The sequence below is a fragment of the Pelophylax lessonae genome (genome assembly GCF_965119305.1).
Source record: "Pelophylax lessonae genome assembly, chromosome: 7".
In the NCBI taxonomy this organism is placed as follows: Eukaryota; Metazoa; Chordata; class Amphibia; order Anura; family Ranidae; genus Pelophylax; species Pelophylax lessonae.
In genome coordinates, this window is record NC_138774.1 from 112,787,448 (window position 1) to 112,812,693 (window position 25,246).

At 41.9% G+C, this 25,246-nt stretch overlaps 1 protein-coding gene across 1 annotated transcript in view; it reads right to left on the bottom strand.

Moving 5' to 3' along the window:
* LOC309560918 (sodium- and chloride-dependent neutral and basic amino acid transporter B(0+)-like) overlaps nucleotides 1-25,246 on the bottom strand; it is a 55,553-nt gene that overhangs the window by 14,423 nt on the left and 15,884 nt on the right. Inside the window, exons 5-9 of the mRNA XM_082264608.1 lie at nucleotides 22,730-22,853; nucleotides 21,475-21,607; nucleotides 5,487-5,627; nucleotides 4,142-4,370; nucleotides 2,078-2,203 (exon numbers count right to left, since the gene is read on the bottom strand). Coding sequence (XP_082120734.1) covers nucleotides 2,078-2,203; nucleotides 4,142-4,370; nucleotides 5,487-5,627; nucleotides 21,475-21,607; nucleotides 22,730-22,853 — 753 coding nt within the window. The remainder of the gene's footprint in view (nucleotides 1-2,077; nucleotides 2,204-4,141; nucleotides 4,371-5,486; nucleotides 5,628-21,474; nucleotides 21,608-22,729; nucleotides 22,854-25,246) is intronic.

Below are 25,246 nucleotides of genomic sequence, written 5' to 3' on the forward strand. Positions count from 1 at the left end.
ACACTTCTTTTTGTCATTGCTATAGAGAGGTTGGCGATAGCCATAAGATCTGATCCCAATATACATGGCGTGGAAAGCTCTGGCAGGAGTCATAAATGTGGCTTGTTTGCCGATGATTTATTGCTTTTCATTACGGATCCTGTTACGACCTTGCCCAACCTATTTTCCTTATTGTCAGATTTCGAGAGGGTGTCTGGCCTGAGGATCAATCTTATTCACTGACCCTAAACTCAAATCACTATCAGAGCTCACAAGTGTCTATCTTATAACATTTTTGGAATACTTCACACATATGCATGTCTTGACATTCTTGAAAGCTCACCATAAACCTTCTATGTATGTCCACCCCCCACACTTGGAAGTTCTTTATGAGCCACAGTCCTCCTACCAAAGGCATATCACTATTTTACTCACTCCTTCAATGCAAAGAGACCTTTCGAAAAACTCCTCCCATAATCCAATGGGAGTCTGACCTTCAGAGGATATTAGTGATACAATATTCACACAGTGTCACCTATTGTGTAACTCATTGGGAACTATCACAAAAGATCATGTCCCATTGGTACCTCACCCCCCCCCCCCCATGCCTTGCTTGATTCTCCCCAAATAACTCACCTCTGTGCTGGAGAGGCTGTGGACATATTGGCACCACCGTCATCAACATCTTATGGGCCTACAAAGGCCTGACACGTTTCTGGCATAAAAACTTTCAGCTTATTTGCCAAGTTACTATTGTGCTCACTAGGCCTGACCTGGCTTTAGCCTTACTGTATTTAGGTATAGAGTGCCTCCCCAAGGAATTTCGTACCATTGTAGTCCTTATACTTTTGGCTAATTAGTCACTTCTGCATTAACCACTATTTTAAAACCTATCTATGAATACGAAAATACTCTTGCCATCCAAACTGGGTCTCTTTCAAAACTCCAACAAGTATGTACCTTGTGTTACCAAATGTTATTACTGTCTACATATGCTTTGATGTAATTAGCAATAAAGTTCTGCACACAACTATTAACTACACCATTCAGCAACTAACAATATATTATTATTTAGGGTGCTTAAATCTCTCCACAGTGTATCAACCTGTTAGTACAATAGTTTTGAATATACAGTATATATATGAGTAAGCACACCTCATAGCCAAACTGGTTTAGCAATAAGTTTGTATTAGGCATATACATACTGTACAATTATACAACAGGGAAAGGTCAGAGATTCTTGAGAAAGGAGGTTTTTACATCCCCGAAACTTTGGTTTGTCCTCCTCCCCTCTCTTTTCACCAGCGTGTGGCTCGGCTTTCATTTTCATTACACTATCAAGGGCATTGAATTCCTGTACGTATTTCTGAACATCAACACTTTTACATTTTTAGTGTAGCTCATTGCACCCATATACATGCATGTTTTTTGCTATGATTCAACCTTAGAGTGAATATCTTTGTTGCATTATGCTTGATGTTAGATAACATACTTGTTTATCTGTACCTGTTGTATAATTGTATGTATATGCCAAATACAAACTTATTGCTAAAGCAGTTTGGCTATGTGGTGTGCTAACTCTATATATTCAAAACTACGTATGCTTTAATCCTTTGTTTTTTACCTCTTCCCCCTACCCTGGGCTACTAAGTATGAAGTCCTTTTAATTTCTTCCTTTGTATCCAACTTAATCTCTTGTATGTTTGCTGCTATGCTTTATTACTCAAACATAGTTGGTAGGATGCCCGTTTTGTTTTACCTTGTTATCTTTTCTAAATACCCAATAAAAACGTATTGTTGAAAAAGTCAGTTGAACAATTGGCTTTTGTTAAGCCGGATGGTGCCGACAGGGACTCTTGCTATCCAACCCTGCTATTATAGTAGCGCCCCCTCCTTTTCATTAATGTAAACTAGGCTACAAATGGCAACCCTGAGTCCACGTATTCATGTCCAATAAGTTATTATTGTTTCTTCCTTGCACCAATTTGGGTTAAATTAATATTTAAGTTTATGTAGTTCCACTATTTTTGCACATTGATGTGTATTTGTTATGACTGGAATTACTTTACTGAGTCACAGATATATAAGCTGTACCTACCTACAGATGCAAACTGAGAATCAAGTCCTAAGGTGAGCAACATGAAGAAGAACAGAATTGACCAGAGTGGAGCCACGGGCAGCTGTGACAGGGCTTCTGGGTATGCTATGAATGCCAATGCAAATCCTGGAATAGAAGAGCACAAAGAATTATGTTAATTTAAATGTCAATGGTATTTGAGTATGTGCAGAGTATGCAGCCCATCCCTGATTATCACATGCAAGTTATACAAGTTAAGTACTTTTTGGCTACAGCCTGTATGTAGCACACGTATAATAATTCCCATTCATTTTACAATGATCATGTCAATAATTTTTGGGATTATTGGATTATTTATAATGCAATCAATGTAATCATTGTAAGTTAATTAAAATAGTTTACTGTAATGTATGTATTGCTGTATTTACCAAAATATAGGGATATAAAGACCTTGTAATTATTTGTCATTTTCATGTAGCTGAGACACAATAAAAGGTGCTTTATAGAGTGTATAAATGCACTGATTCATGCAAACAACCATTCACATAATTTCTGCCCTGAGGTTGTTTCAGTGTAATGTCCCTGAAACTGTACACAAGCATAAATACTTACTGTATTATATGTTTAATCTATTACTTATGGACAGTTGGTCAGGAGAAAGTAAACCCATGACCAGCATGTTTCTGCATTGTATTGTATGCGTTGTATTTTAAGGGGTCAGTTTTTAATGTTTTCATGCTAAATTCATACAACATTAACCTATGATTTACATGTTTTCCCAATTGAATGCAATTAGAAAAATTAGCAAATCTTGTGCGAAAAAAATTATAAATAAAACCCCAAGTGTACCAATTCATGCAATTATTATTTCTGAAAAGTTTTAGATACATTACTTTATTGTTAAAGCCATATTAAACTCTAAAGCAAGCAACATATTACAGCTTACTAATTCTTAGATTTGGTGGCTTCATTTGTTTTCTTTTTTAAACTTTCTTTCTTTTATTGTCTCCTGGTGATCCAGTCAGTAAGTCTGATGTTTTTCAACAGAATAAGCACGTTTTCACCAGTAGCAATTTAGACTGTTGAGACAACCCGTTTACCACTGACAAGGGTGCTTACAAAGATCAGCTTTTACTTTCTAATGTAAACCTTTATCCCAAAATAAAAAAACTTGCTGTAACTGCTGTTTGGGCTAGATTTTGGCTTCAGTTTGTCAGTGTATCTAAATCTGCTAGCCCATCTAACACTCTCCTTGCCCCAGACTGGTAATGCTGCTGTCCAAATGTGTCCCCCTGTGCTCCTTCATCCAGACTGAGGACACTCTAATACAGGAGGTGTGTTACTGGCCACATCCCCAGGTGAAAACAGAGAGGGAAAAAGGCTAAAAAAAAAATAAAACAAATGCAGCCACCACATCTAATGATTGGTAAGCTGCAATATATTACATGTTTTGTTTTGGGTGTCATACTGCTTTACACATTGCAAATTGAAGGATTTATATTCTTTTTTTTACATTTTCATTTAATTTACAACTGCTTTCAACCGATTTCAATGACACGTTTCTATACATGTTCTCTCATTATTTCTTTGATGAATGATAAACAATAGTAACTATTCCAGGAGTATACTAATCAGTATAGCCATTATAGCCCACGTGAAAATATATGCTTGGTCATTTGAGTTGCTCAACATTTTGGGCAGTGCGATTTTAGTTAATCAGGTCATTTGAGTGAAATTCATTTTAAGTTAGGTATCACAATTTTACCAAAAGCTAGTTGTCATCTAGTCCATGAAATTGGATCCCCTTAATAGCCAATCTGAACGCAATACATAGGAAGAAACATTTAAAGACAGATAAATGTTATGTGTTTGTGAATTCATCCCTAAACTGTTGCTAATGCATATTTCACTTTAGTTAGCACTGAGTGGTTATACATAGCATAACAATAACAGCAAATACAATATCATATCTTATTGCCCCAAGCTTCACTGCAAAAGTGCATTGCTAGAATTTTCTCAAGCTTATGCCATTATACACAGCCATGCTAAAACATGCAGTTAGTAAGCTACATTTAGATTAGTTACCTGAGTCCACTACGTCTTTTACTGGTTTCTGTGCTTTAAAAGCCATGTGACCAAGTATAGAGAAGATGGCAAATCCAGCAAACACACTGGTGAGGCAGTTGGTTACACACACCATTATGGCATCTCCATAACTATTATTGTGAAATTTGTTGTAGGACGAAAGAGCTGTCAGTCCACCCCACGCCACTGACAGAGAGAAGAAAATTTGCGTAGCAGCGTCTTTCCAAACCTTCAACAAGAAACAAAATATTAAAATCATTTTGATATCTGCATGCTTGTTTTACTGGATAACCCAACCAAATCATTGACCTAAAGGGGCTGCCTTCTTTTACTGAAAAAATGGTAAGCCTTTCACCTTGAAAATGATGCCTACTGCAGCCCCTCTTTGGATTCCATTCATCTAAGACGCAAAGATAAGATGCTTCTTGGTCTTCTATGGGTAACAGTGTCTGGCCACAGAAAACTTGAATTGCAGCCAACTCCTTGTGAATTGACTGAAATTTGAGCCATTGGTGGTGAAAGCACCACCTGGCTTAATAGAAGTAATAGGACTTAAAAATCGTCCAAGCCGGGTGGAAAATTATCAGATGTGCCCGACCTTCAGAGTGCATGCGCTGGTGACGTCATTGGCTACTTCCATGGTAAATATCTCCTAAACGGTGCACATCTAGGAGATATTAATTTTATCTACAGGTATGTCTTATTATAGGCTTACCTGTAGGTTAAAATCACAAAGCGGACTTTACTACTGCTTTAAGACTTTCTTTAGGAAGAAAAATAATTAGATAAATAGTTAAATAGATAATTAAACTGCACATAATAAGACTAGATTTGATGTAAACAGATCCCAAGACTGTATTTCCTGAGTTTCCCCATCATAATGAAGGCCCCTCTTGGCCTAAAGAGAAGGGGATATTAAATTCATTCTCTAAGGAGGCAATCATAACTTTTGAAAAATTTAAAACATAAAAACTGTTGTCATCTAATTGGGCTTTAATTAAACATAAACATACTTTCACTTTTTTCAGTTTGAGAACACCATTTTAGTAATTTACAATAACACAATAAAATATTCATATAACGCTTCTCCGATTAACGTATTGGGATTGATTTACTAAAACTGGAGAGTGCAAAATCTGGTGCAGGTAAAAAAATAAATAAATAAATAAAATCCGGTGCAGCTCTGCATAGATACCGATCAGCTTCCAAGTTTTTTTGTCAAAGCTTAATTGAACAAGCTGCAGTTAGAAGCTCCTTTGCTACCATGTACAGCTGTTCAAGATTTTGCACTCTCCAAGTTTAGAAAATCAACCCCATTATCCTTGTTTACAGTTTGGGAACTTACGTCTGCGTTAGCCAGTTTTGAAATGTCTGATTGCCTTCCAATATAAAAACTAATTCCGTCAGAGGCTCCTTCCAGCGTAACCCCTCGTATCAGAAGAATGAATAGTACAATATAAGGAAATATAGCCGTAAAATACACCACCTATCAAAGCAAACATCAAAAGATCAGCATACTATTCTTCATTTTATCAGATACAGTAACTTCTAAAACAGGTATTACAGATTTAACGGATAGGTTAACATATGAAGTAAAAGACTGACCTTTGGCACCACATCTTTATAACCAAAAGGTAACTTACTTACTTAATTTAAGTTAGCATATCCTCAGGCTATACATATTAAGGTATCAGCAGCAAATGAAGCCCACATTTGCCTTTGTAGCTGAGGGCTTTGTAGAGAGATTTATATTCAAAGTTCACAACCCAGGCAAAGAAATCTTATATTCATTCCTTTTTACCTTTCTTAGAAGGCAGAATCTTTGCAGCCTGCCAGTTATCTAATGTAATAAACACACAGCAGATGTTTCCAAGCTATTAGCAACAACCTGAAACCCAACTTTAGAGTCTTTGTTGTTTGCCTTGAGGATGAATTGCTTCACAGTACAAGCAGCTAGATGGCTTATTTTAAAACGTTATTACCGCTTGTTAAGGATATAGAAACAGGTCTATAGCCTGAGCTCAGGTGCCAAAATGCCCCATTCATTAGGGCTAGAAAGATCTCCATATTATTTGAATATCAATCAAATATCACTTCCTTAGTGATAATAAATTCTCAATTTTTCTAGCTCTAGATCAGAAGGGACCTTTTTGGCTTTAGTTAATTTTTGGGTTGTCCCCCTGACTTATATTGGAATAAAGTCATATCTGGACCTTTATACAGTGGTGTGGCATTGGGTCCTGATCGTTTGACCGGAAGGGAACAGCTTCAAAATAGGTAAGTATAGGCATTGTTTCTTTTACAAGGTAGATAGAAAAGGCTCAGAATAGGAGTGGGAGTAGATTTAGGCATAGTTAGGTGTAACTAACCTTTGGCTTTAAGCCAGCATCAATTCTTACATTTGCACACTTTGTACACTTACACAAAGTCAGAGATATTGTAGGATTACATACAATCAAGTGTATGATTAATCAATTATACCAAGTAGGTGCTAATGATCATCGATTTCAAATATAGGTTGAAACACAGTCATTAAGTGATTGTTAAGAAAGAAGTTTTTTTTTTATCTTAATGCATTCTTTGCATTAAGATAAAAAGCCTTCTGTTTGCAGCAGCTCCCCTCAGCCCCCCTAATACTTACCTGAGGTCCCTCTAGATCCAGCAATGTTGCAGGAGTGTCTCGGCTGCCCGGGACTCTCTTCCTAATTGGCTGAGAAAGCAGCACAGCATCGTTGACTCCTGCTGCTGTCAATCAAAGTCAGTCGGCCAAAGAGGAGAGAAAGAGGGCAGAACCAGGCCATGGCTCCATATCTGAATAGACACATGAAGCTGTGGCTCAGCTTGGGTGCCCCCACAGTAAGCTGCTTGCTGTGGGGTCACTCAACAGGAGGGAGGGGCCAGGAACACCAAAGAAGGACCCGAGAAGAGGAGGATTAGGGCTGCTCTGTGCAAACTGCACAGAGCAGGTATGTACAACATGTTTGTTATTTTTAACTAAAAAAAAACAAGACTTTCCAATCACTTTAACTGAAACAGTAACAGCTGTGTAGGAGGCCTAAAAGGAACAGCCAAACTCTTCTTCTAAGGTGAGGTTCTGGAAGACCATTTTATGTCACAGGTCAAACACCATGGCAAGACTGAGCACAGCAACAAGACACAAGATAGTTATACTGCATAAGCAAGGTCTCTCCTAGGCAAAGATTTCAAAGTAGACTGGGGTTTCACGATGTGCTGCTCAAGCTCTTTTGAAGAAGCGCAAATAAATGGGCAACATTGAGGATCGTAGATGCAGTGGTCAGCCAAGGAAACTGAATGCAGCAGATGAAAGACACCTCATTCTTACTTCCCCTTGACATCAGAGGATGTCCAGCAGTGCCATCAGAACAGAGCTGATGGAAACTAGTGGGACCCAGGTACAGCCATATACTGTCCAGAGAAGTCTGGGCAGAAGTGGTCAACATGGAAAAATTGCAGCCAAAAAGCCAAGAAACAAGACTAAGCAACTCAACTATGCATGAAATCATAGGAACACGGTAAAAATAATGAGTGTTTTGAGGCAACAATGACGCATGGTTTGGGGCTGCATTTCTGCAAGTGGAGTTGGAGATTTGGTCAGGATAAATGGTGTTCTCAATACTGAGAAATACAGGCAGATAATTATCCATCAAGCTATACCATCAGGGAGGCATGTGATTGGCCCAAAATTTATTCTGCAGCAGGACAATGACCCTAAACATACAGCCAATGTCATTAAAAACTATCTTCAGCATAAAGAAGAACAAGGACTCAGAAGTAGAGTCAGTTAGGAGGGAGTAAAGGACTGAAGGCAGTTGTAGGGTCAGCAGCGACAGTAGGTCCACAACGTCAATTGGTAGGTCTGTGCGGGAGAACCTCAGACCAAACAGGAATAAACATAACCACCCATCACGTTTAACTTCCGTAAAACTAAGAGGGGTATATGCTAATGCCAGGAGCCTAGCTAATAAAATGGATGAGTTGGAAATATTAGTACATGAGGAGGACATAGACCTTGTGGGAATAGCAGAGACTTGGTTCGACCCCTCACATGACTGGCTGGCAAATATCCAAGGGTATTCGGTGTACCGGAAGGACAGGGTAGGAAAAGGAGGGGGAGGGGTATGTCTCTACGTCAAGAACAATGTAAGGGTGATAGAGAGGAGTGACATTACGGAAGGGATGAGTATGGATTTAGAATCCGTATGGGTAGAACTCCATAGGGAAGGAGAAAAGGGAAAAGTAATTGTGGGGGTTTGCTATAGGCCACCTAAACAAGGGGAGGAGGTAGGATAGTAGCACTATTGGGTAAAGTGGCAAAGCTAGGATCAGTCATCATATTGGGGGACTTCAACTATCCCGACATTGACTGGGGAGAGGGGACTACACACTCACATAAGGCCGGTCTATTCACGGAAACCTTACAGGATAATTACATGTCACAGTTGGTGGATTCTCCTACTAGAGAAAACGCAATCCTGGATCTATTGATCACTAATGACCCAGACCTAATCTCGGAGGTAGGAGTCCAGGACTACCTGGGCTCTAGCGATCACAGGATGATCACATTTAGCGTAAATAACAATATAGCAAGGCAAGTGGGGAACATAAGAACCCTTAACTTCAGAAAGGCAAACTTTCCAAAATTGTACTCATTGATGGAAAGGGTTAACTGGGACCAAACCTTGGGATCACTGACCACAGAGGAAAAATGGGAATGCTTTAGGAACATATTAAGCAAATGCATCTTGCAGTGCATTCCTATGGGAAAAAAGCCAAACCTGGCTGGCTAAACTGTAGCGTTAAAAAACTTATTAGGGGTAAAAAATTGGCCTTCAGGAAATATAAATCAGAGGGCACAGTATTGGCTTTCGACCAATACAAGGAGGCAAATAAAAAGAGTAAACACGAAATCAAGATGGCTAAAATAAACTTTGAGAGACAAATAGCGGAGGATAGTAAAAAAAAAAACAAAGAAATTCTTTAAATATACCAACAGCAAAAAAACTAGGGCAGAGTATATTGCACACATAATTAACGATGATGGGAGGATGGTTACAGAGGACACTGAAAAAGCAACCGTGCTGAATGCTTTTTTCTCATCAGTATTTACACAGGAAAAGGAGGGGGTACACTGACCAGGACTGTATGGTTAGTGGTAATACACAGGACTTGCCACTATGGTTAACAGAGGGTGAAATCAGGGAAAGGCTGGATAAACTTAACACAAACAAATCACCAGGCCCGGATGGCGTACATCCGAGAGTACTCAAGGAACTCAGTAAGGTTATATCTAGACCACTGTTCCTGATCTTTGCTGACAGTATTAGGACAGGAGATGTACCAGGGGATTGGAGGAAAGCTAACGTGATTCCGATATTCAAAAAGGGCCAGAGGCATATACCGGGAAATTATAGGCCTGTCAGTCTGACATCAGTAGTATGTAAACTTCTGGAGTGGATGATAAGGGACTATATCATAGAGTTTGCAAAAGACAACAGCATCATCAGCAGTAATCAGCATGGGTTTACAAATGGGCGTTCTTGTCAAACCAATCTCTTAACATTCTACGAGGAGGTGAGCTGTGAGCTAGATAGGGGCAGACCAGTGGATGTGGTGTACTTAGATTTCGCTAAGGCGTTTGATACAGTTCCCCATAAGCGCTTAATTTATAAAATAAGGTCTGCAGGTATCGACAGCAGGGTTTGCTCTTGGATACGGAACTGGCTAAAAGGGCGTGTCCAAAGGGTGGTAATAAACAGCGCATACTCAGACTGGTCTGAGGTAGTAAGCTGGGTCCCCCAAGGCTCAGCCCTGGGACCAACCTTGTTCAATTTATTCATAAACAGCATTGAGGACGGGATCAGTAGTTCCATATCAGTTTTTGCAGAAGACACAAAATAGGGCAGGGCAATAACTGCACAGCATGAAGCAGGATGACCTGGACAAAATAACGGAGTGGGCAACGACTTGGCAAATGAGGTTTAACGTGGAGAAGTGTAAGGTTTTGCACTTGGGGACTAGAAACATAAAAGCACAATACACATTAGGAGGGGAACCCTTGGGGGAATCAAAAATGGAGAAAGATCTGGGAGTCTTGGTTGATGATAGACTAGGCAACAGCATGCAATGTCAAGCGGCAGCTGCCAATGCCAGCAGAATATTAGCATGCATAAATAAAGGTATGTATTCCAGAGATAAGTCTATAATCCTTCCACTTTATAAAACTCTGGTCCGACCGCATCTGGTGTATTCTGTCCAGTTCTGGTCGCCAGTCCTCAGGAAGGATGTGTTGGAGCTGGAGAGAGTCCAGAGAAGGGCAACTAAACTAATTAGGGGATTGGAGGACCTTAATTATGAAGAGCGTCTGCAATCGCTTGATTTATTCTCCCTGGAGAAAAGACGCCTGAGGGGGGACATGATAGCAATTTTTAAATATCTCAATGGGGATCTCAGCTTAGAAAAAAAGCTGTTCAGTCGAAGGGATTGCATGAGGACTCGGGGGCATACAATGCGATTAGAGGAGAAGCGTTTTAACCTCAGGCAACGTGGGGGGTTCTTTACGGTTAGGGCTACAAGATTGTGGAATTCTCTACCACAAGAGGTGGTTTCTGCAGGTAGTATGGTGGCTTTCAAAAGACTATTAGACGTACATCTCAAGGATCAGAACATTCAGGGGTATGTGAGATGATTGCAGCCACACACATCTACACTAGTGTTGAGCGAACACGGACTGTATTATTCGTGTTTGTACCGAATAATTGGATTTTTTGTACCCGAACACGGACACGGACACTTTACTCTATGTTCGGGTAAAAATCCGTGTTCGGTCGTTTTATTTCCGGGTTTTGCATGCTTTGGCGCTCTTTTCATGGCGGGCTTTCAACAGCCAATCAACAATCGTTTAACTGGTGTGCCTTAAGCCATCCCAGCCATGCCTGCAAATGTCTCAGTAGCTGTGATTGGCCGTCTGAAGCATGTGACCAAGTCTTTATAAGTTCGAGGCAGCCGCAGCGGCGTCATTATGCTGCTTAGATTCAGGGACAGAGCACACATCAACGTGCTGGCTGCTGATTAGGGAAAGATAGGCAGGAAAAAACCATTTGTGTCCGGATAGAATTGAGGGACAGGTCGGAGTGTTTAGGCAGGGCGAGTTGTAGGCATTTTAGGGATAGAGTCTGCTGAATTATAGGGTCAGTGTCTTCTACAAACTACAATCGATATTGCTGTGTGGGGGGTGGGGTCTGCACTCAATCCTGATCTACGATCTCTTCTCAATCCTGTTAGGGACAGAGTCTGCTGAATTTTAGGGAAACTGTGTTCTACAAACTACAATCGATATTGCTGTGTGGTGTGGGATTGGAGATAGGCAGGTGTCAGTGATCCACATCCATTTTTCTGTGTGTGAGCTGCAGTGAACACAATCTTTTTGGGCTGCAGTGAACACAATCTTTTTGGGCTGCAGTGAACACAATCTTTTTGGGCTGCAGTGAACACAATCTTTTTGGGCTGCAGTGAACACAATCTTTTTGGGCTGCAGTGAACACAATCTTTTTGGGGTGCAGTGAACAAAATCTTTTTGGGGTGCAGTGAACACAATCCTTTTTGGTGTGCAGTGAACACAATCTTTGTGGGGTGCAGTGAACAAAATCCTTTGTGGGGTGCAGTGAACACAATCTTTTTGGGGTGCAGTGAACAAAATCCTTTTTGGGGTGCAGTGAACAACATCCTTTTTGGGGTGCAGTGAACACAATCTTTTTGGGGTGCAGTGAACAAAATCCTTTGTGGGGTGCAGTGAACACAATCTTTTTGGGGTGCAGTGAACACAATCTTTTTGGGGTGGAGTGAACAACATCCTTTTTGGGGTGCAGTGAACAAAATCCTTTTTGGGGTGCAGTGGACAAAATCATTTTTGGGGTGCAGTGAACACAATCTTTTTGGGGTGCAGTGAACACAATCTTTGTGGGGTGCAGTGAACACAATCTTTTTGGGGTGGAGTGAACAACATCCTTTTTGGGGTGCAGTGAACAACATCCTTTTTGGGGTGCAGTGAACACAATCTTTTTGGGGTGCAGTGAACACAATCTTTGTGGGGTACAGTGAACAGAATCTTTGTGGGGTGCAGTGAACACAATCTTTGGGGGGTACAGTGAACACAATCTTTGTGAGGTGCAGTGAACACAATCTTTGTGGGGTGCAGTGAACACAATCATTGTGGGGTGCAGTGAACTCAATCTTTGTGGGGTACAGTGAACACAATCTCATACTTCTGAAGGTTTGAGGGTGCTGCCTGTTCCATACTCCCCCTACTCCTCATCTAGCCTTTTAGGGGTACAAACAATAGTAATTGGGGCCTAGTGTGGTTGTGTACGTGTGATATACATACACTTTTTTGGGATCATATTTTCTATTCCGCTATTTAATCAAAAACCTTTGGGGATCAGTTAAATTGGGGGATAGTCTGTGTTGGTACGTGTGAGAGAGATCCACCTTTCCAAGTTGTTGGGGTTCATCTCATACTTCTGAAGGTTTGAGGGTGCTGCCTGTTCCATACTCCCCCTACTCCTAGCCTTTTAGGGGTACAAACAATAGTAATTGGGGCCTAGTGTGGTTGTGTACGTGTGATATACATACACTTTTTTGGGATCATATTTTCTATTCCGCTATTTAATCAAAAACCTTTGGGGATCAGTTAAATTGGGGGATAGTCTGTGTTGGTACGTGTGAGAGAGATCCACCTTTCCAAGTTGTTGGGGTTCATCTCATACTTCTGAAGGTTTGAGGGTGCTGCCTGTTCCATACTCCCCCTACTCCTAGCCTTTTAGGGGTACAAACAATAGTAATTGGGGCCTAGTGTGGTTGTGTACGTGTGATATACATACACTTTTTTGGGATCATATTTTCTATTCCGCTATTTAATCAAAAACCTTTGGGGATCAGTTAAATTGGGGGATAGTCTGTGTTGGTACGTGTGAGAGAGATCCACCTTTCCAAGTTGTTGGGGTTCATCTCATACTTCTGAAGGTTTGAGGGTGCTGCCTGTTCCATACTCCCCCTACTCCTAGCCTTTTAGGGGTACAAACAATAGTAATTGGGGCCTAGTGTGGTTGTGTACGTGTGATATACATACACTTTTTTTGGATCATATTTTCTATTCCGCTATTCAATAAAAACCTTTGAGGATCAATTGAATTGCGGGATAGTCTGTGTCGGTACGTGTGAGAGAGATCCACCTTTCCAAGTTGTTGGGGTTCATCTCATACTTCTGAAGGTTTGAGGGTGCTGCCTGTTCCATACTCCCCCTACTCCTCATCTAGCCTTTTAGGGGTACAAACAATAGTAATTGGGGCCTAGTGTGGTTGTGTACGTGTGATATACATACACTTTTTTTGGATCATATTTTCTATTCCGCTATTCAATAAAAACCTTTCTAGGGCAAGATCTTAAATTACAGAAATATGAGGAGACCGTCAAATAAGGGCCGTGGCCTGGGTCGTGGTGCTGCTGGTAGAGCTCCTGTTGCAAGGAGAGGACATGGTCGATCTGTGCCAGCTACACGCACAAGTGAAACACCTTCCTCAAGTGTGAGTAGGCGACAGAACCTGCATCAGTATTTGGTAGGGCATCAAACGCCCCTAGAAGTGATGAGGCCAGAACAAGTTGAGGCGATAGTAGATTGGTTTGCTGCTGACAGTGCCTCCAGTTCCTTCACATTGTCTCCCACCCAGTCTACTGCAGAAAGGTCAGAGTTGGCACCTGCAGCCAATGTCCAACCGTCTTTCACCTCACCCCCTTGCAAATCAGGCCAGCAGTCTGAGCCCCAAGCCATACAGCAGTCTCTTATTCTTTTTGAGGACTCTGTCAGCAGGGTTTCCCAGGGCCATCCACCTAGCCCTGCCCCAGAAGTGGAAGAGATTGAGTGCAGCGATGCCCAACCACTTATTTCTCAAGATGAGTACATGCAAGGATCATCGCAGCACGTCTCCGATGATGACGAAACGCAGGTGCCAACTGCTGCGGCGTTCAGCATTGTGGAGACCGACAAGGAGGGCAGGGGTGAAGACTGGGTGGAAGATGATGTGGAGGACGATGAGGTCCTCGACCCCACATGGAATGAACGTCATGCAGGTGACCTGAGTAGTTTGGAGGAAGAGGCGGTGGTCGCACAGAGCCACCAGCACAGCAGAAGAGGGAGCAGGGTGCAGAAGCGGAGCGGCCGTGCCCTAGACACTACGCCCGCTACTGCCCAACGCAGCAAGGGAACGAGCGCACCAAAGTCAGCTCAAAGGAGTTCTCTAGCGTGGAAGTTCTTTAGAAAATGTGCTGATGACAGGACACGAGTGGTTTGCACCCTGTGCAATCAGAGCTTGAAGCGAGGCATGAACCTTCTCAACCTGAGCACAACCTGCATGATCAGGCATCTAAGTGCAAAGCACGAGCTGCAGTGGAGTACACACCTTCAAAACCAAGAAATGTCTCTGGCTCATCCTGCTTCCTCTTCTGCTGCAGTCTCGGCCGCTCCAGCCACATCTGTAGTGATACCGGCACCTGCCACCCCGCAAACAGACGATCTGTCAGCAACACCACCACCTGGGTCACCAACAACCATCTCCACAATGTCCCGTGGAAGCGTTCAGCTTTCTATCTCCCAAACACTTGAGAGGAAGAGGAAGTACCCCCCTACCCACCCGCGATCCCTGGCCCTGAATGCCAGCATTTCAAAATTATTGGCCTTTGAAATGCTGTCATTCCGTCTGGTGGAGACGCACAGTTTTAAAAACCTTATGTCGGTGGCTGTCCCACAGTACGTCGTGCCCAGCCGCCACTACTTTTCCAGGCAAGCCATCCCTTCCCTGCACAACCAAGTGGGGGAAAATATCAGGTGTGCACTGCGCAACGCCATCTGTGCCAAGGTCCACCTAACTACGGATACGTGGACCAGTAAGCACGGTCAGGGGCGTTATATCTCCCTAACGGCACACTGGGTAAATGCAGTGGCGGATGGGCCTGAGGCGGATAGCAATTTGGCGCATGTCCTTCCACCACCGAGGATTGCAGGGCGCTTCAGTTTGCCTCCTGTTCGTAACTCCTCCTACTCCGCTTCCTCATCCTCTACCGCCTCCTCATCCGGACAGCGTAACACCTTCACCACCAACTTCAGCACGGCCAGGGGTAAACGACAGCAGGCAGTTTTACAACTTGCCTGTTTGGGGGACAAACCACACACCGCGCAGGAGTTGTGGAGGAGCATGGAACAGCAGACAAATGAGTGGTTGCTGCCAGCGAGCCTCAAGCCCGGCCTGGTGGTGTGTGATAACGGGCGAAATCTCATAGCAGCTCTGGGCCTAGCCGGTTTGACGCACATCCCTTGCCTGGCGCATGTGCTGAATTTGGTGGTGCAGAGGTTCCTTAAAAACTACCCCGATATGTCAGAGCTGCTGCAGAAAGTGCGGGCCGTTTGTGCGCACTTTCGGCGTTCTCACCCTGCTGCTGCTCGCCTGGCAGCGCTGCAGCGTAACTTCGGCCTTCCCGCTCACCGCCTCATATGTGACGTGCCCACAAGGTGGAACTCCACCTTGCACATGCTGGAAAGACTGTGCGAGCAGCAGCAGGCCATAGTGGAGTTTCAGCTGCAGCACGCACGCGTGAGTCGCTCTGCGGAACAGCACCACTTCACCACCAATAACTGGGCCTCCATGCGAGACCTGTGTGCCTTGTTGCGCTGTTTTGAGTACTCCACCAACATGGCCAGTGGCAATGACGCCGTTCTCAGCTTAACTATCCCACTTCTATGCCTCCTTGAAAAAACAATTCGGGCGATGATGGAAGAGGATGTGGCACAGGATGAGGAGGAGGAGGAGGATGAAGAGGTAACATTTCCAAGGCTTTCAGGGCAGTCATTCGCAAGGGGCTCCGAGGGTGGGTTCCTGCACACGCAAACGCCAGGGACGCAATTGTCCAGCAGGGGCACAGTTCTGGAGGATGAGGAGGATGAGGAGGAGGAGGAGCTGGAGGAGGAGATGGAACCATGTTCACAGCAGGGTGGCACCCAGGCCAGCTCATGGCCATCACTGGTGCGTGGCTGGGGGGATACAGAGGACACGGACGATACACCTCCCACAGAGGACAGCCTTTCGTCGCCTCTGGGCAGCCTGGCACACATGAGCGATTACATGCTGCAGTGTCTCCACAACGACCGCCGAGTTGCCCACATTCTAACTTGTGCTGATTACTGGGTGGCCACGCTGCTGGATCCCCGTTACAAGGACAACGTACCGTCCTTAATTCACTCACTGGAGCGCGATCGCAAGATGCGCGAGTACAAGCGCACGCTGGTAGACGCCATGCTGCTGGCATTCCCATCTGACAGCGGGGCCACAGTGGAAGCACAAGGCAGAGGAGGAGGAGGAGGAGGTCGCCAACGCAACCAGGGCACCGCCAGCACCTCAGAAGGCAGGGTTAGCATGGCCGAAATGTGGAAAAGCTTTGTCAGCACGCCACAACAAACAGCAGCACCAGCAGCTCAGATGGAACGTCTTAGCAGGAGGCAGCATTTTACCAACATGGTGGAGCAGTATGTGTGCACACGCCTACATGTAGTGAATGACGGGTCTGCCCCCTTCAACTTCTGGGTCTCCAAATTGGGCACATGGCCTGAGCTTGCCCTTTACGCCTTGGAGGTGCTGGCGTGCCCTGCAGCCAGTGTATTATCTGAACGGGTATTTAGCACGGCTGGGGGCGTTATAACAGACAAGCGCAGCCGCCTGTCCAGAGACAATGTGGACAAGCTCACGTTCATTAAAATGAACCAGGCATGGATCCCACGGGACTTTTCCGTACCTTATGCAGAATAGCAATGGATACCGACCTTACCCACCCATTGTTCCATTTTTGCTCTTTCTCACTCTTTTGGGGTGTACCCTCATTTAAAATTTTTGAAAAGAAGCAGTGTTGGCTACCTCGTCCTCCTCCTCAGGGCCAGATTAATGTAGGGGCTATTGGAGCTGCAGCTCCAGGCCCCTACCTTTTATATAGGCCCCGGGTTGGCCATATTCACTGTTACCGCTCTTCTGTCACTTGTAAACACAGAAGTCTGGCTTCTATGCTCGCTTCCCCAGGCAGCACCCTCAGAACCTCCCCACACAGCGTGAAGGCCGGACAAGGAGGGACAGTTGGCGATGCATGGATGTGTTTATGGGCTTCAGAGACAGCATCCCATGTTGAATTAGGCATGCATGGCTGCACCCTTCCTCCTCTGGGTGCATGGCAAGGCACGGCCCTTAAGGCCCTTCAAAATCCTCAGCACCAAGCCCATGATGCTGTTAATCCGGCCCTGGTCCTCCTCCACCGCCGCTTCCACCTACACCGCCCATAGGTGTGCGCAGCCTATTGCATTAAGGTGTGCACCCCAAAGTTGAAATACACATGCATGTGTTTGCCAGCAGGGAGAGTAATGTATCGGGGCCATGTACCTGTAGGCAAGGAGAAATAGAGCAGAGCAGGTCCCAGGGAGATCTTTCCCATCTCCTCACTGGCAATGCTATGTGCCCTAGGTGATTAGGGTGTGCCCAGGCACACCCAGCACACCCTGTGCGCACGCCTATGTCACCGCCACATCCACCACCACCTCAACCTCCCTCCTACTCCATATGGGCCTCGTCCTTCAGAGATGAAGAAGAACATTGTTTTATTTTTCTGTTTTTTTTTTGTTGTTTTAAGTTATTTCCCTATCCACATTTGTTTGCAGAGCACTTGCCATGCTCTTAATTACGTTTTGCTGCCATTTGCAGCACTCTAGCCCTTTCCTTTGGTGTTTTAGAGCCATTTTAGTGCCTTAAAGTTCGGGTCCCCATTGACTTCAATGGGGTTCGGTGTCCGGGAAAAGTTCGGTAAAAGTCCGGGACACGGACCCGGACTTTTTTTTAAAGTTCGGCCGAACCCGTCGAACACGGACATCTAGGTGTTCGCTCAACCCTAATCTACACAGGTTGAACTGGATGGACTGTTGTCTTTATTCAACCTCACCTACTATGTAACTATGTAAGTAGTCTTGCAAGTGATATATATATATATATATATATATATATATATATATATATATATATATATATATATATATAGTGACAGTGCTAGGCCTTGCCATGGTGAGGGCATTGGAAAAAAGGCACACAGGGTTTGCAGTAATACAGAGTGTGAGGCTCCAGAAAATTGTTTCTGAGTGGAGAACACTAGGGTTTCAGTTTTCTCCAGGTTTGGTAGTCCTGCATCAGGGTCTGGACTCTGGAGCTTGAAGGCTTCAACGTTTTTTGAGTGGGACGAAGCCCTCAATAACGTGTCCAGGTCTTTATAGAGATCTACAGGCTGTATGAGTATGCAGGTGTGCATGCTCATTTTAAGCAAGGAGCTAGCCATAATCCAAGGCCCCATCAGGGGACAGTTGTGTGCTCCAGCCAGTTGTGCTTCGATTAAGAGAGGTGATATCCTCGACAGACTGCACTCCATGTTGGAGATATTCCCCACCAGCAAGACTGGGAAAGTCAGGACAGTTAAGGTCTGGGAAAGCTGATGTGACTACGCAAATCCAGGGGACAAAGAGAGTCTGTAAGTCTTAAGGGAGTGAGAGAGCCTGGGGTGCCAAGAGATCTTCTATCAAGAGGCTAAGGGATTGATTTACTAAAGGTAACTAGACTGTGCACTTTGCAAAGTGCAGTTGCACTCGGCAAGTGCAATTGCTCCACAGCTTAGTAAATGAGGTATAACTTCACTTTGCAAAGAATCACATGCAAGGAAAAATTATTGGATGATGGAAGTCAGCAGAGACTTATACATATCTATATATGGAGATAGATAGATAGATAGATAGATAGATAGATAGATAGATAGATAGATAGATAGATAGATAGATAGATAGATAGATAGATAGATAGATAGATAGATAGATAGATAGATAGATAGATAGATAGATAGATAGATAGATAGATAGATAGATAGATAGATAGATAGATAGATAGATAGATAGATAGATAGATAGATAGATAGATAGATAGATAGATAGATAGATAGATAGATAAATAGATAGATAGATAGATATAGATATAGATATAGATATAGATATATATAGATATATCTATATATATATATATATGATAGTAAAGTAGTAGCCAAGTTAAACCAACCCAAATATAATCTGATTTTCGAGTGCACGGTATTAAGCTACCTGAGTAGTATATGTTAATATTTGGTAGAAATGGAGTCTTTATGAGGTAATATAATTTCATGTTGGGTTCATCTGTACAGTTTATGACGCAGCCTCTCTTAATGGTTTACGGTGCACTGCGTTTTAATGCATGGCTGCGTATATCATTTACAGGGCATTGATTTTATTGGTTTAGAGCTTTATTGGCAGATACAGAAGATACAGAAGTACTTTCCATAAGGTTACATCTTGAGACTTGAGTTCATATTCTTGACTTTATGAGATAATATTTGCAATTGCTTTATGTTGCTAAAGGCATGTATTTTAGTGAGGTTGATTGTTCTGTAGCAATACTGGAGTAGCCGATTTATTGTTCAGCCTGTTAATGGTATACTATATAAGAGAGTGGCATACCATATAGTTTTATGTCAGATTTAACTAATTATGCACAGGAGCTAATTGACTTTGAATATGACTTTCATGAAGCGGAAGCTCGGAGTGATGACAGTTCAACTTTGAAGATGCTTATCATCATCATTGATATGCTCATGTCTTTTAAAGTGTGTGTTAACCCAAAGCGTTTTAATTTCAGGTATAGTGGAGAAGTGGTAAAACCTCTGTCAGGTTTACATTGTTGGTTGTGTCCCTTTAGGGAAGATGCCACCTCATAGCTTGGTCTTTTGACCATTGCTTGAGTACTCATGGCCATATTATATACCAATTTAACTAATACACAAATAAAGATCAATATATTTTTCATCAGTGTTAGTGCCCATTGATATTCAGCAGTTGAACGTGTCATTATACCATGTGTACTATGTTTTTATGGGCTTAAAGTGTTACTAAACCCAGCACCCTGCATTCACTATATCTGGTCTCCCACAGTACACACAACATGGAAATGCAATTATTTTAGTAAATATAAACTGCTAAATACTTTTTCTCATCAGCAGTATATAGCAGTCTTGTGACTTCTATCAGTGCCTGTTTAAAGCGTTTTCATACTGAATGGGCTGTCCTATCAGGATGCAGGGCCCCTGACCCTCTGTCTAGACAGTGCTGATTAGTCATATGCTGATCACATGCACTCTCCCAAGAAAAAAAAAAACTCTTTAGCAATACACACCAAACTGAGCTTGTGCAGCCTGACTCCAGTAACTCTTAAGCCCTGTACACACGTACCGATTGTCGGCCGTAAATATTCGGCCGACGACCGATCGGCTGATTGTAGGCTTGTTAGTATGATGCTTCCGACAGCCGACAGCGCATTTTCGGCCGAACAGAATCTGTCGTGCAGACTTTAAAATTTTTGTTGTCCGTCACCAGAACGGCCGATTGTTCGCCAGTCAGTACAGATTTCAGCCGACAGACAGCAGATTAGCAAGACTGGGCATGCTCAGAAAAGAAAAAAGACAAGGAAAGTTAACCATCACATGACATCACTTCTGCAGTCGGCTGTTGTTGGCTGACAAAATTCGTGTGCAGTCTTTTGCAGTTTTCAACCGACACGACAGCCCTGGACAAAAGACGGCCGATCGTTCGGCCGACGATCAGTACGTGTGTACGGGGCTTAACCTGTCTTATCTGGACATGGAGGATCTGTGCATACAGGATCAAATAGCCTTTTTACTCAATGCAGAGGATTAACCCCTTAGGTTCCACAGTGAGTATAACAAGCATGCTTTACTGCATATACACACTGATTTTACTGGTGTGGGTTTAGTAACACTTTAAGCCCTATGTACTTTTAAACTTTTGTAATAAAGCGTTGTATACTTTTAAATGAATATTTATATGATCCCCTTCATTGCCAATAAAGTCCATTGGTTTCTTTTTTTCACAAATTTGTCAACTTTTGTTTGAACCTGTACCGTCAAAGCAGCGAAAAGCACATTTTCCATAGGTGATAGCTGCTTGCATACAAATAACTTAATAGTAGGAGTCGGACAAAAGTATGTGTATGTAACAGTCTAGGTAGAGGACATTAGCTAATCACTGGATCAGCATTTCAGCTGACCTCTATCTTTTCTGTCATTGTGATTAATTTATGTATTATGCTTTCATTAACAATATACAGTACTACAAATAATGCACAGTATAATCTTAATAAAAAGTGTATTACCTTTCCAGAAGACTTTATACCCTTAAACAAAGCAGCACCAATTATTATCCATGCCAAAAGGAGGCAAAGGGCCAAATACCAGACAACATTTCCTGTTTCATCAAGTCCACTTGATCGACGAAGTGCCACTTTACTACAAAAGGTAACAAAGTCTGATATCAGTATAAAAAGGGCTACTGGTGCAGATCAGAAAAACACAAACCATTTTTATCTTTTAGGAAACTGAATAGAAATACATAGGAGCTTGTTAACATATTGTTTGGAATATATGGCAAATACTACGTTTTTACCTCTTTGTTACTCTGGAGCTTTACAGCTCAGTCTGGGTATAGGGGTTAATAACTCACATGCCCCCATGTAGGTCAGAACAAACAGCATATTTCACATAAGGAAGTATGAATCCCATTAAGCAACTACACAGCTTACTCATATAGTTTTTAAACTGAGACACATGGAAAGGTTAATGTTAAAAGCCCTAACTTACAAAAGGTCAAGCAAATGTAATATTTAACCAGGCTCCCCTGGAAATTCCCAATCCTCTTGCTGAAAATCTTCTGTGAGCCAACAAAAAACATAAGACAAACTCACTGATTTGCTATTTTGATTTAGAAAACCCTGTAACTATTTTTAGAGTAAAAAGTTCATTAACTTTGTCCAATGAGAGTTGTATACAATCCTTTATAACTCGATTAACCACTTCTGGACCGGAAGGATTTGCCCCTAATGACCAGGCCATTTTTTGTGATTCGGCCCAGCTTTTCAGTGAGCGCTGAAGGAACAGAGCAGAAAGGGGGATACTGACACCAGCTTTCTACTTATTGAAGACCAAGAACCGAGCATTCAGCGGTCTTTATTTGCTTAGTTCTCATGCTTAGAGGCGACAGGGGACAGATTCAGCATCGGACCAATGCAGCATCCACCTATATGATTATGTGTGCTTGTTATTTGTTGAGATCCCAAACGTCTCTTTAATTGTTCTGACAGTTACTAGAAGTATTTTGATTGTCTTAGATTTGAGTTGCACATGCTTCATCGCGTTTTGTCTCTAATATAAATTAAAAACATCATGCAAAGATTGCTAGCCACATGTTGGCTGGCAATAGCAAATTCACTACCCATATGTGCGCAGTTCTTGGGTTAAAAAAGGTTAATTTAGTGCCATCTGATTCCTACCACCAAGCTTTAGCTGCAAACCATCATAAATGGAAGTTATTTGTCATACATTATTGATTTGTAACAGCTTGGATGCACTTACTCCCAATATTGTTTGCTAGGAAGTTCGGTCTCCATATACACAGTTGTGTTTGCCAAACATGTGTAATTATTTTCTGTGACCCAGGTGAGATTTACTTTTTCATCTAGAGTAATGTTACAAAAGCCTGTGGACACAAAAGATATTAATAATCAGGAGCAGGTAATTAAAGAGTATTGCTTATACAAAGCCCTTAATAATCAATCTGTCTTGTATGCTAGCATATTGTCAGGTATATAAATACTGGTAATAGCTGTCTAGCGCTGTTATCACCATCATAAAGATAACACATCTATGTTTCTAAAATGAAATGAAGAAAACTGTCAATAAGTTAAATGTCACAGTCAACCCTGGAATGTTTTTAATTGTTTTATAGGTAACTTATTAAGTGGTGGTCTCCTGAATATATATATATATATATATATATATATATATATATATATATATTAGTGATCGACCGATATCGGTTTTTCGTTGCCGATACTGATATTTTGGCCGTTGTATATCGGTATTGGCCGATATTGCCTGATATTTTTGTACATTTCAAATTATTATTTTTTTTTTTTTATCACTTGACAGGTATTCTTGTGGAGGAACCTGGGGGTCTAAAAGACCCCAAGCCCCTCCTCTGCACTTAAAAACATTCAAAACGCCCAAAATTTTGAAAATGTTTAGTGGCTTATTCAAGTTATTTCTTCAATTCTAATAAATGTCAGAGAAAATACCCTAGCCTTTATATCCACACAGGTATCATCAACATGTTACTCCAATCACTGTGGAAAGGCAGACATTTTTGTCCAAGAACAGGATGGGAGGTGTGAAAATAGTAAAACCTCCCTCCTCTAGTTATACAATCACATCCTTGGTATCAAGAAGGCTTCATAGGGGGTAGGTAATACTTCAATTTACATGGCTGAAGGTGTGAATTGTTGTAAAAATGGCAGGGTAAACAATAATTCATACCTTCAGTCATGTAAATCAAAGGATTAGCATCTATAAAGCCTCCCTGACATCAAGGATGGGATTATTGAACTATAACGGGAAGATTTCAGGTCCAGGACAGGGGTTTTAAGGTCTGCACCCAGAGATCAATGCAAGGGCTGCTGCTTTAGGCTGAATTCAATCTAGAATGGACAGTTGCCTGAGAGTAAACTGCAGTCCTTTCTGCAGCTGTCCATCCGGACTGTGGTAGGGGCGGTGTGGTGCGAGAATCAGCACATCACACACCTACTTTTTTTGTTGAAATTTTATTTAACAACTTAACCTCCTTAGCGGTAATCCCGAGCGTGACTCGGGGTTGGTTTTTCATATCAGGAGCGGTAACCCCGAGTCACGCTCGGGGTAGATGTGCAGAGAGCGCAGCGGAGTCTCTTACCTTCTCCTGGCGATCCAGCGATGATCTCTCATTGCTGTGACCGCCAGCCGAGAGTCCCGCCGCTCCTCCATCGGTCTCCGTCGCTCTGATGACTTCCTAGTTCCGTTCCCTGCAGCAGCAATGCTGCATGGGAGCGGAACTAGGGAGGGAAATTCAAAAAAAAAAACGTTGCACAAAACACAAAACACATTTTATATTATATATATATGCATATATATATATATATGCATATATATATATATATATATATCTATATATATATATATATATATATATATATATATATATATATATATATATATATATATATATATGTATGCATATATATATATATGTATATATATATATATATGCACACACACATATATCTATATATAATATATAATGCATGAATTATAATCTAATCAATAATATAATTTTATTATATATATTATATATTAAATAATAAAATAATATTATTGATTCGATTATAATTCACATGTTTGTGTTTCAAATTTATCACATCTGGGATGTCTACTAGACTCTTGTTTTGGTCAGGTTTAAGTCAGTAATTACTAAGAATTGTAGGCCTATAATACATAACGCCAAATTTCCATGAAAAGAATTGTACCGCTTTTGGTATGTAATTCCTGACATAATCATACCACCAGGGAGGTTAAGGACCAAGCCTATTTCTGACACCTGTTGTTTGCAAGTTAAAATCAGTATTTTTTGCTAGTAGTTTACTTAGAACCCTCAAACATTTATATATATATATATATATATATATATATATATATATATATATATATATATATATATATATATATTAGGCAAGGACTCTGGATAATAAAATGGTGGTCGTTGCAATATTTTATGTCACATGATATTTGTGCAGTGGTCTTTTAAACGCAATATGTTTAGAAAGAATAAACTTCTCTGAATTAAAAAAATAAATAAAACTGTAAAGTTAGCCTAATTTTTTAGTATATTGTGAAAAATTATGTCACGCCAAGTAAATAGATACCTAACATGTTACGGTTTAAAATTACGCACACTCGTGGAATGGCAACAAACTACAGTGCTCAAAAATCTCCATAGAGGACGCTTCACAAAATTTTAACGGTTACCAGTTTAGAGTTACAGAGGAGATCTTTTGCTATGAA